This window comes from Merops nubicus, unplaced genomic scaffold (assembly GCF_000691845.1).
Source record: "Merops nubicus isolate BGI_N331 unplaced genomic scaffold, ASM69184v1 scaffold19391, whole genome shotgun sequence".
Lineage (NCBI taxonomy): Eukaryota > Metazoa > Chordata > Aves > Coraciiformes > Meropidae > Merops > Merops nubicus.
In genome coordinates, this window is record NW_008589236.1 from 23,500 (window position 1) to 36,443 (window position 12,944).

Consider the following 12,944-nt stretch of genomic DNA (forward strand, 5'->3'; position numbering starts at 1 on the left):
ACACAAAGAATTATTTGCATATGTTTCTTTCTTTCTCGCCTTTTTTCTTCTTATAAGAATTTAAGTCACATAAGGTATCATTAAAGGTAGAATAATTTAATTTCCTGGATGTTAGCTGTCGTTCTGCTAGATGCAGAGTTTTATGAAAGGACAGGCTGACAGCTCTGTTCCTTATTTTATACATTTAGTTTTAATTTTGAATTTGCAGGAGGGAGGTGTCATGTTATTTCCATAAGGATTTTTAACCACTTCCACAAAAATACCATACAGCTGCTGGTGCAGAATAACAGATAAATACAGGCTGAAGGAGTCTGACATGACTTTGACCTTGCACTTGATTTTGTACTGTTCCTTACAATTATCGTATATTTTAAAAGATAGTTTCAGTGGTTAACAATTGAATTATCTGCCTTTTGAAAGCAGTTTATAGTAAAGCCAAGGAGAACTTACGTTCGAATGACAATCATAAAGCTGTATCCAATAGTCCCAACTCCAACAAGGAAATAAGAAAGAGGCATCCTGAACTTGAGCCATCCAATTGTCCTCTGGTTATTGTAATACCCATAAAAGAGTACAGAATATTGTGCAAAGCCCTGAAAAGTTAGCAAAAATTACAATGTCACATCTGACATTCTAATTTGCACATAATCAGAAATGGTACTAATAGCAATGTACTGCAATATTCATTTCAATGCATTCAGAACAGTTGTGTCACCACAATAAATCTCACAGAATGGTAACTCTCTCCTTTAATTTAGAATAACTTAGAACATTTCATGTTAAATTTCAAGTCTTTTATCTTTAAAAATCTTAACTGGTACTCCATCTACAATTTATTTTTTCATCCATATACTCCTTCTTGTAAATGCAAAAGTATTTTGATTTACAAAATCTGGTTTACAAATTACTCACAGATAAAATGCAAGATTTTTAACTTATTTTTTCACATTTCTAAATTTTACTTGCATAGCCTATCTTAGGGCTTTTTAGTATGGAGAAGACTTAGGGGGGATCTAATTAATGTGTATAAATATATGCAGGCTGGGTGTCAGGAAGGAAAGGGAAATCTCTTCTCACTTATGCCCTGCAACAGGACATGGGGTAATGGTCACAAGCTGGAGCACAAGAAGTTCCACCTCAACATGAGGAAGAACTTCGTTACTGTAAGGGTTCCAGAGCACTGGAACAGGCTCCCCAGGGAGGTTGTGGAGTCTCCTTCCTTGGAGACTTTTAAGACCCATCTGGATTCATTCCTGTGTGACCTGCCCTAGACTAGATGGTCCTGCTCTGGCAGGGGGGTTGGACTCGATGATCTCTGGAGGTCCCTTCCGACCCCTAACATTCTGTGATTCTGTGATCTTATATAAAATGCTCATACACCTTCTGTCGAACAACGTTGTCTGCTGCTCATTGGGTGATAATTCAGTATACATTAGCCAATAGTTACTTTCATTTTATGGATGATTATCCAGTATGCCGGGATTTTCAACATTTAGACTCCAAGGCTGTAAAATGCAGGATGTTAAGTGTACCTTCTTTTTCAGCGATTAAAAAGGTATCTCCTGTTCTAAAAATCTCAGTGAGAGTTACCCTCTCTTCTATGGGTCAGATTGCGTATTTTTCACAGTAATTTACAAGTACACTATTAATATTGTAAGCAATTGCTGGTATCTAATACAACTGAAATAGGTAAAGCTTCCTGATAATCCTCAGGTTAGAAGAACTCACCTTCTAGAAGAAGATTGTATCCAAAGCTTTTACAAGGACAACTCAGCACATACAGAGCAGTGACAAAGCTCCAGCTGGATGTAATGATTTCAAGTCAAATACAGAGTATTTGAGCCATGCATTATTTTGATACTAATATGGTAAGGTGAGGGGTTTGTGAATTTAAAAAGCCATTCACTTCCCTGCTGCTTTTTAGTAGCTCACAACTTAAAATCTTTCTCTTATACATTATTGCAAAACATGAACTTAATTTATCGTCACTTTTACCATATAAGAAGTGAGTCACTGTGTTACCTGGAAAACCTAATTCACAATTCTAAGTTGAAAATGAAATATTAGTATATCATAATCACAAATATTATTTAAAATGCCTGGATTTGGTAATTAACGTATCTCATTTTTCTTCCTATCAGACTAGCTTTGAGAGGTGTGCCTCACATGACAGACAGTACGTTCTTCTCCAATAAGGGAAATGTTGTTACAGAACACATTTACTACTAATTACTAGTAAAACACCTACACCAGTCAGGACACATTCAAATCCAACAGTATGTCTATTCTATCTTTTTGCTTATTAAAGCATCCTATAATGCCATTTTACCCCAGGTTTCAATACAGCCTAATACAGCTCTGGGGAGTCTTTTGGATCCCTCAGATTATGAAGATGTCAGAGAGAATTCTTCTGCTGCATGTCAGTCAGTATGCTGTTTCTTGGGCTCTGCCTACTGCATTTCACCATCAGACTTGAAATATCTTTAACTGTGTAAAGGCAGGCATCCATGGCAGATCTCTGTCACTTTTTTCTGAGCATAACATAAAAAAAAAGTCTGAGATAAGAATATTAGTCAAATGTTTTATTGTAATGAGCCTTGAAAATCTGATTTTTTTAGGTTTGGATAATTATCCAAACTGTAAAATATGCAACGTTAAAACTGAATGGCAAGTTAAAATAAAGCCAAATCCAAAACCATTTCTTTTTGCATGTTAGTCAAATGAGTACAATTTCAAGCACAAAAAAAGCAAAAGATAAATTGAGCTTGTCTTTTCTTTACTGTCTTAAAGATTGGTGAGTTTGGTTTTTTTTTCAAGATTAAATAATGTTTATTGATGTGGGTTCCTTTATTTGTAGCTTACTCGGCAGCATACAAGAACTGCTACAAAATTAAAAGTACTGTTTCCTGTGCTGTGTAATTCAGATGTCATCATCTTCAGGGAGTATGTGTCAATCTGGTGTTTCAAGAAAATTCTTTTTTTCCCTTCCATGTTTCAAGGAATCCATCTCTTTCACTGCCCAATTCTGTGTTTATTACCTGTGCATTTAGTCCTTGTATTATCTGCTACTCTGTTATTTACTATAATTTCCTCTTCAGAGCTGTCAGAGCGTGTTTCTAAGTTACTATAAACCTCCCCCCTCTTTCCACTATCTGTATTTATTAATAATTCCTAAAAAATACTTCTTTTTAAAGCTTTGTTCCCATTTGCTGTATAAAGCTCCTCTAGCCTCTGTTCTCTTTACAAACTTTTCAAGTTATCATGATTTTTTTTTGCCAATATCTCCCTGATGTTTTAATTTCTCATTCTATAATATAAGCATTTTCTAACTTTCCAGCTGCATCTCTACATGTGTTCTTCCTTTCACTTAAATACACAGATCCTGATGAACCAGACACAATGCAGTTTTATGCAGAAGTCATTGTGAAATTTTATGTACATGGATTTTTAGAAAGATCTTTCTCTCCTTTTGTGTTCAAGGAGAGTCCACTACTTTATGTGGCAAAATAAAGCAGAGGGAAACTGTTTACTTTACATACTTTTACAGTCAAAATACAGAAAAATGTTGTAATTTCTGCCTATTATTATATTAGTTTCTTTAAAATCCATTGTCCACAGTTAAGAAACCTGCAAGATTTGCTTGTAAATGAGAAAATGGGTATATCTAGTCAAGTTTTTCCAATGTTCTGTTGTCTTACAACCTGATTTTTCGTCCACTGATAGCTGAAAAAGGAAAATAGAGCCAAGGAAGCTAAATAAAGGAGTAAAATCTGGCATCATCTGAGTATCCACTTGAAGCTATTGAGCCACAAGCCAAGGGATCCTGTTTGAGAACTGTCTGATATAATATTAGAGACCACTCCACACATTGATCATACTGAAAAATGTCAATATTATTGAGAACCATAGGCACCATAACCTTTTTATATTTTTTTTATAAGAGATCAGAGCTGGCCATGGATTAAAATCTGCCCATGACCCTCATGGGATTGCCTGTGTGGAGCTCCACACCAGCACAGGTGGAACAGGACCTCACATGGACAAAACCTACAGGGAGAGGCCACATTTAGATAAGTTGTTCTGCAAACAGCTGGAGAGGCTGAGCTGTAAACTGGAGCAACCTGCGCTTGAGTTTATTTTTCCAAGAAATGTGTGTGCTTCCAACAGCATATTCATGCTTGCTATTGCTAGAACAATTCAAGTGCTAAAAGATATGTATATGCATAATTCTCTAAAAGTCTTGGAACTTCTTGCAGAAGGAAGAGTGCAGCAGATTGAGAGAGAAATCACACTTAGTTCAATGGATGCTGCTTCCATTAATCTGAAGGAAACCTTAAGTAGATGGTTGCACCCTTTTACAGGTGAAGAGTAACTTTTGATGACATTGATTGCATGCCACAGGAAAACCTAGCAGCCTTCTAAGCAACATATTGTAATACCCAATTTATCATCAGGTGACTTTATGCAAAGTGTATAAGCTTTATCTAGAATCTTTATATAAACGTCTTCATCTTTATATAAAAAGTCCAACTATAGAGACATGCCAAGTGCAAAATTAGATAAAATTGTTGTTTTCGGGAAGAAAGAGCAGTATGCCATATTTAGGCATATACCATTAACTTGTCAGTACAGGAGTTATAGATCCACAGGCTAAACTGGGCATCACACCAATAGTAAAGATTTCAGACATGCTTCTCAATTCAGCCAAAATATCTGCATATTCTGTAAGGCTGATAAAACCTTGAGCTAGCATTCTTTGTTTTAGAAAAAGCCTACAGAACACATTCTTGGAATCTTTTTTTAAAATTCACACTGTATCTTCAAATTTGGAACCTTAATCATATGAAAATGGAGGACCAAATTTACCCATAAGGAATGGAAAGTCAGTGCCCAGAGATGTAAATCCACCTTTGAGATTTTTTCCCATTTGTCTTTAGACAGTGCTACTTGCACTGAAGTGCGCATGTGGACATCTGTCTGAAGGAAACATCCATATTCAGAACTGGGGGGGAGGGGAAGTAAATTAATTCTATTGCCATTTTCTCCTGAAATGTTTAATACTAAGTCTGTCAATATTAAATAACAAAGTAAAACCCCACAATAATCAGAGTCATGCAAATATGCAGTATTGTAATTTTATCCACTTACACTAAAATCCCAGAGAGTAGCAAAGTTCATAGCACTTGCTTCTTCAGCTCTTGGGACAGTTTTTCTAGGTAAAGAGCCATATGGTTTCCCCATCAAAGCCTGGAACCAAAAAATGAGACAAATTTACATTTTAAAGAAAAAATGGCAACAAAGGGAAGCAACAGTGATCTGTCATTTCCTAGAAAGACTTGTCTTATGGTTCTAAACTCCTTAGTGAGGATGACCTGTGTCTCCAGTTCTTTTCATTACTTCTGACAATAATGATTGAAACTGTGTTTAAAGTATGCATTAATGGTGTTTTCTAAATTTAAAGTGATGTTCCACTATCAATGGATTGTCAAACTGTGCCTCTTGCACTTAAAAGCAACACAGAAGCTCACATACCCCTGATGAGTGGTGTTTGTCTTACAGATAAGACCAGAAGAGTGTTTTTTCTTGCATTATGGTTTTTATTGGGTTTTTAAACTAAAATGTATGGAAAGATGTTAAGGATTCAGAGGGTCTCACTGCTGCTGGAAAGATGTTTGCTCAGCCACAGTATATGTCCTTTCCAGCCTTTACACTAAAAACTGCTGGGCATTTCCTCTGGTTTGGCTTCAATGGAAGATGTATCATGCTATAGAAATGCTGTATTAGGAAGCTACTCAAAATCCTACCTGACTCTTCTCAGTTTGCTTACCAGAAGATAAGTAAGAGGATATGGAACACTGAAATCAGGGAGATGGCGCAATGCTTTTAATTCCATAGAAGCCCACTATTTAGGAAGACAATATGGTGGCTCAAAGGAACTAGAAAAGTGTTACATTTCACAGAAGTGATTTCTGCCTGAATTACATCTGCTCTGAGGAGCATTATTAGCAGTAATGCATGAGGGGTCTCTCACATGACTTTACAGTCCTGTGGGGCCTTATCAGTGTATGAGTATTAAGGCAACTGAAAAGGATCCATGGTGCCTCAGAGGACTGAAAGGTTCTACTGCAGTACACATTTTAGTCAAGGTACTCCACTTGGCTGCTGCTTAGTCTCAGTTCCTCGTCTTAGTCCTCCATTAAAAACAAAAAAAAAATAAAAAAATCTGGCACCATCCAAGACCATGGAAAAACACTTTCAGAACACAACCCTATACATGTCTTTCTGTTGTATCTATTCCAAAACATCTCTCTGTAGAGACAACCATCCACAAAGAAAGTACATCTTCAGGGCCTTAGCATACTGTAATAGTTCTTAATGGAGCATAAAGACATCACAGAATCTCAGAATTACAGAATGATAGAGGTTAGAAGGGACCTCTGGAGTTCATATAGTCCAATTCACCTCCCAAACCATGTTCACCTAGGGCAGGTTGCACAGGAACATGCCAAGGAGGGATTTGAGTATGTACAGAGAAGGAGATTTCACAACCTCTGTGGGGAGCCTGTTCCAGTGGTCTATTACCCTCAAAAACAAGAATTTCCTCCTTATGTTTAGGTGGAACTTCCTGTATTCCAGTTTATGTCTGTTGCCTCTTGTCCTATGACTGGGTAACATTGAAAAGAGACCAGCCCCATCCTCTTGGCACCTGCCCTTCAGAAACTTATAAACATTGATAAGACCCTCTGTCAGCCTTCTCTTCTCCAGGCTGATGGACTTCAAGAAGTTCTTTTGTTGTCTTTTAAATCATTTGCCATGTTTAATTCCAAGAGGGCTTCAGCCTTCCTTGTTGCATCCCAACAGACTATGGCAATGTTCTTATTTTCCTCTCAAGTGGCCAGTCCCTTTTTCCACATACTGGAAACTTCCTTCTTCTATTTGACTTTTTCCAGAAGCTCCTTGCTCATTCATGCAGGTGGCTTGCCTCTTCTGCTTAATCTTTTGCTCATGGGAGTGAACTGATCTTGAGCCTGGAGAAAGTGGTGTTTGAATACTAACCAAGTCTCCTGTGCCCCCTTACCTTCTAGAGTCCTAAACCATGGGATTCTTCCGAGTAGCTTTTTGAAGAGGTCAAAGTTAGCCCTCCTGAAGCCCAGGCTTGCAATCATAATTATTGCCCTGCTTCTTCCTTGCATGATCGTGAACTCCATCACCTCATGGTCACTGCAGCCAAGGCTGCCCCCAACCTTCACATCCCCAGCCAGACCTTCTTTGTTCATTAGTACAAGGCCCAGCAGCACATATCTGCTCATAATATAAAATACCTGCTGATACCTCATAATACAAGTTTATTTAAAGGTCCAGTCTTATGTCACTGTAAAGACAGAAATTTGCCTAAGAATTCTCAATGGTAATATAAAAGATTCCCACCTCAGGCACCATTACGAGTCCAAAGGTCAGTCCAAAGAGAATCATGTTTATTCCATACATCCAGCGCAAGAATATGAAATAAGATGCTACTGATGAGCCAAAGTGACCTATGAAAACATGAAGTGGGAAAAAAGGGCAGATAAATTAATCCACATGCATTATTTTACGTTAAAATGAAGATGTTTAAGGTTTATTTGAAATAAATAAAATCGGAGGAGGCTTTTAATTTCCTTTATTACCATACCAATAATTTTTTTTCCAGATTGCATACTACCATTCACTGACCTGATAGAGAAAACAGACATTAAAAATATAAAAGTATTATTAATACAGAGTATTTAAGGCCATGTGAAAAGTGTAGTGTTTACTGATATTAAATCCTCTAGTAGTAGGATTCAAAGAAAAGCACACTTTTTTTTTTTTGTTCTGTCTGACATGGATTGTAAGCATTCTTGACATGTTAAGCCAGCATCAGCCCAGTTTTATTAGGAAGGAGCACAGAATTAGCCAGCAGGGTTGTGTTTCCCAGGGTACAAAATACTTGTGTGTGCTATTAACAGCTCTCACCAGAGCTGTTCACCTGGGAAGAACAAAAAGACCTGCACGTATTTGTGCCCTTTCTTTCTCTCAATTTGCTATTTACATGTTCCAGCTGTACCCAAGTGTGGAGGCAGTTCCATCACCAGGTGCACGAATGAAGCATTGGACTCCCCCTGCTCTAGACCCCTGACCTAGACCTGTGTGAGGAGGAAGAGGCTGCAGGGGAAGCAGTGAGCAATAAGGCCCTGATTTGTCCAACATCCTAAAAGTCAGGCCAAACAGAAATAACAGTTCAAATTCAATCCCAGTTTGCTGCAGCACAGCTCTGTTGAATATGGGGCAGCTGAGAGTCATTCTTATCTGTCTGCTAGAGTTCACAAAATACCAGATTTCAGTTCTGTTACCAGTCATTCACAGGAAAAAAAAGTGACCTTTCAATAGGTTTCTCACACACAGTCTAGCTTAGGAGCCTCATGCACCATGGTGGCAAATACTGAGAAGCAAAATCCTCTGTTTTGCAAGCCTTGTAAAAGATTCTTCCATTCTGTAAAATGAGGTTAACATGTTGGCACTCTTTGGGGCAAATATATATGCACATTTCACTATGACAATAAAATCAGTGGAAAATTTAATATTTTTAAGTTGGTATAATCCCAGAGTATAAAGACCTACTGATAAGAGGCACTTATCAGGACTCTGCAAAGCAAAGAACAAGCCATTCTGTCAAGCATCACAGCATTTCAATATCTGCTTTATTCACAGTTCAGAATGAAATCACCATTTTGAAAGTTTGTATGAAGAAGACAATCTTAGCAGTGGTCTACATACTGGGAAGTCTGGGAAGAAGGATAGAACAAGAGACTTTCAGTTAGTCAGTCTGACTGTAATATGCGAATTACTCAGTTAAAGCCCAGCTAAGGCCTTTGGGAATTCTACGGATTCAAACTGAAGTGCAGGAAATTAGGAAAATTTCTGATTTCAAGATATTCTTGATGCTGTAAACCTCTCCACATCACTTTAGTTATTTTGTTCCAATCCTAATATCCCCATTCTTTTGGGGATGGCTTCTTTCAATGCATTCTACTACAGCTCTTTTATCAATTCTCCTGATGAAATCACTGCCATGTATCCATCTGGAACACCTGCATTAAGGCACTGCATTGGAATTACATGCATCAGTATAGTTATTGCAAGTCACAATGCACAGACTGTGCATGGATTCCTTTCTCAACAATGAGGTAAGAACAGCAATCTCTAATAACCGAAAAACTTAGCTGGGGATAAGGATATTTTACTGTGTATGCCCTTAACTACATTTCCAGTGTGGATAGGTCCAAACAGGGAGCAGCAGGGAAGAAGGAAAATGGTACAAACAGCCCATACCAGACGTGAAGGAAAACAGTCCAAGCTGCACCAGTGTTTTGAATCCACTCCGGGGTGCAACATGTTTCAGGTATGAATGAAAGAGTAAAACTTTAAAGAAGACTTTAGCTGTCTTTTCCTGCATCCACAGCCTCACCATATTAAGCACTGGCATGCAGACTGGCATGCATAGTACAAAATTTCAGATGTGGAATGAAGAGGCTCACCCTGTCCCAGTACAGCAATAGATGTTTCTCATAAATTCCTGTCTCATAGATATTACTGAATGTCTATTTCTGTAAGGAAAAGCATCTATTTTCTAAATATAAATACTTCATACATTTATCACCTGCTGTCTTTCTTAAACATCAAAACCCCAGCAGTAGATTCACCTATTCACAACACAAGGATGCAGCACAGCAGAACTTCATGCTTGTTGTTCTGAAGCTGGGCTCCCTGTGCTAGACAGGACTCTCACCCTGAAGCAGGGAGCCTTCCTGAGGTAGCCCAACACTTCATGCTGATACCTCTTGCTTTCCAGACAGGTGGCAGCCTGGAAGAGTCAGGCATAACTGAAGAGAGCTGAGATAGGGAAGGACCTGTTTAACTGTTAGAGTGGGGAGAATTATGAAACTAAGTAGAGGTTTAAGATGAGTCTTCTTGCTAGGCCTTGAATTTAGTTAGCACTTTCCTTTTCTCTTCTTTTTATTACTCTCTTTCTTTATTCTTTATTATTAAATGATACTGTTGATTAAAATTATCATAGAAAGGAACCTCTTCCAAGACCTTTAGTATCTAAACATTAACAACTCCCCTGCTGCCAGTCCACAGGCCCAGCAGAAACAATTCCTGTATAAAGTTGAAGTGTTTGTAGCTTAGGACACACTGTGCTTGTTGTTTAGGACACAGTGTGTCTGTAGCTTAGGGCATAGTATGAAAAATTTAAAACAGGGATGTGTTTTCTAATGCCAATATTAATAGTGATTAATAGTGAATAATATTTTTCTGTTTCCAATACTCATCTGTAGCACATCTAAGGCACATTATTGTGACTGTTGAATTATCTGATTTCATGTGGTCAAGGTGGTTTTTGGATGTCTACAACTGGCCTCAAAATAAAATCAGAATTGTTTCTTCAAACCACACAGGAGCATTTAGGCTCAAGTATATAATTAGCTGGTCTCCTTCTTAGTCAGACCTATCCTAATATAGCGTTTTGTTTATCAAAATTACATTCTTGAAGTCTGTTGAGATTTTCCAGTCAAGCTAACAACTGTAAAGCTTTTCTGAGCATAAACTATTCTCTCACACAAAGATATTAAGCCAAATGAATTTTCCTACAGAAAGTAGTCTGCACATAAATGCCAGACTTTGATTCTATTCATGCTTCTGCTGCTTTGTTTTTGTTTTTTTTTTCACTGGGATCACACAAGATTAAAACAGAACTTGAAATTTCATAATTTCTTGCCTCTCTTTTAGGTATTGTTGAGATGATGTCTTCTTATACCCTGTTAATACTTACATTTCTGTGCTTAATGCCTGCCTTTGGAAATAAATTAGCTCATAGCATAGCATTAGCAGTGACCATGAAGGATATATAAAAGTTTTACCTCTAGTTTCTTTGGGCTAAGAGGCTGCTCATCTAACTAAATTCCCATCTGTTGGAAGGCACAGAAGCCACTCATGAACATTTCATTTTCAAACTTGTTTTACTGATGAAGGAAATAGAACAGATACTTATCTGTGTGTATGCATGTGTTCTGGTGGATAAATAATCACTAAAGGAACATTAGTTTAAAAATGCTAAAGTGTACAGTGATATTTAAAGCAGCTGTACAGACCCAAATATGTGGTGAAGAACTGAGCTAGCATATTTTGCATCATCAGATTTCTAAGAGTGGTCCAAACAGCCTATTTGACTTGTCAGGCTTACGTCATTTCCTGCTTGTTTCATTGTACTGTCTGTCCCTAAAAACAAGCTGCCACGTAGACAGTGCTCCTTGCAGTTTCCTTTATGTAACCCTGTTTTGCCATGAGACTGCCCATGGAAACTGGTGTAACTAGAGACTCACCACAAATGGTGCTGTCCAACAACAATATTTTTTAAAATATTGATTCTGGTGTCCAAGCTTAGCATTCAACTATTTCCTTAAATAATTCTTCAGTATTTTGGGTGGACTGTAGGATACAGTGATTAATGTGAGGTGTTGCCTGTGCCAATGAGATTCTTTAAAGTGTTCAATGTGCTGCATTTAGCAAGTCTTATGGAAAGTCTTAAGCATCCAAAGATATTTCTGCTGTCAGATTCTTTATAAGAAGTAACAGGCACATTCTGTTCATTGTCTGGTGTGATATGCTTAAGTCAGTAGTGTTCCTGTCATTTTACGAGGAACTGAACTGAGACCCAAAAGATAAAGCCATTGGTGCTAGGAGTCAAAGGGGAATCTGGTCTTTGCTCAGTTTGGAGCCATCTGGAAACATTCCTCCCCTTGCAATGTTGCTTCTTCTGCTTCTTTAAGACAACTGTATGGCAATCAAGATGGAAGATGGCTGTTGAAAAGGTGGCAGCTCCTCAAATATGTTCTCTATCTGATCTCTGATCAAAACTAGAGATTTCATCAGAATCTGGTATAAAAAATGGTTTTATTAATGATCTCATACTGACTGCTAAACTGAAATTTGGATTATGCAGAGTAATCCTTGACTCAGCACCAAAAGCGTGTTAAATGCCAAGAAATAGAGAATAACTCTTTCACTAAACTTGATACAATATGGCCAGTGTAGTACATGTCCTACTTACATATAAATTCAGAAGACAATGAGGTTTCTAGAAAAAGTTGAAGAAATTCTATGGTCTCTGTGTCTCAGCACATCTTAACCTCTCCTCTTCCCTTATAAACAGACTAGCTTTTTTCCATTTCATTTTCCCTCACTTCTTTTTTAATATCTGAACCTCCTCTTTATCTGGAACTTGGCAGCTTTATCAGTGTCATCACTAAGATGATGATTTTACTATAACAAATTCATTAATATGAGGTACATGCTGTGAGCTACTGTTGAATTAACTAGAATCAAATAAATTGTGACTTAAAACTATTTTCCTCAGCAATATTTCAGAGCTGTTACCTTAAACTCAAGCCTTATTCTAAATTATAGAGCTTTGATCCAAACCATGGTTTAACTGTACTTACTAATATTCAAACAGAGCATTGTTTCTGCAAATAAGAGCAATTGCAGTTTGCCTTAGAAATATGCTGAACAGAACAAAAATTAGTGGAAAAAGAGTAAACTTCACAATCTTGCCCCTTGAGATCATGAAAAATTATGAAAAGGTACTAACTCACTGCAATTTTTGGATCTTCCAGGTAACACCAATATGTATACATTTCAAATAAATAAAATAAATAGATACAAAAACAGTACTATAAAAATGTCCTTGTTCTTTTTTTTTTTTTTTTTTTTCCCCATTCTGATTATACAATTAAATAAATGTGTCTGTTGGAAGTTACTACCAACAGAACAGATTGTGCCAGGACTGCTCCATTACAGAAACACCACACTCACAAATCCTCAGGATGGCTGCTGTGTGTCCAGACCAGTAAAAGACCATAGCA

At 37.4% G+C, this 12,944-nt stretch overlaps 1 protein-coding gene across 1 annotated transcript in view; it reads right to left on the bottom strand.

The window, feature by feature from the left end:
* TMC1 (transmembrane channel-like 1) overlaps nt 1–12,944 on the bottom strand; it is a 39,062-nt gene that overhangs the window by 22,251 nt on the left and 3,867 nt on the right. The window contains exons 5-7 of the mRNA XM_008949542.1: nt 7,429–7,535; nt 5,149–5,247; nt 451–593 (exon numbers count right to left, since the gene is read on the bottom strand). Coding sequence (XP_008947790.1) covers nt 451–593; nt 5,149–5,247; nt 7,429–7,535 — 349 coding nt within the window. The remainder of the gene's footprint in view (nt 1–450; nt 594–5,148; nt 5,248–7,428; nt 7,536–12,944) is intronic.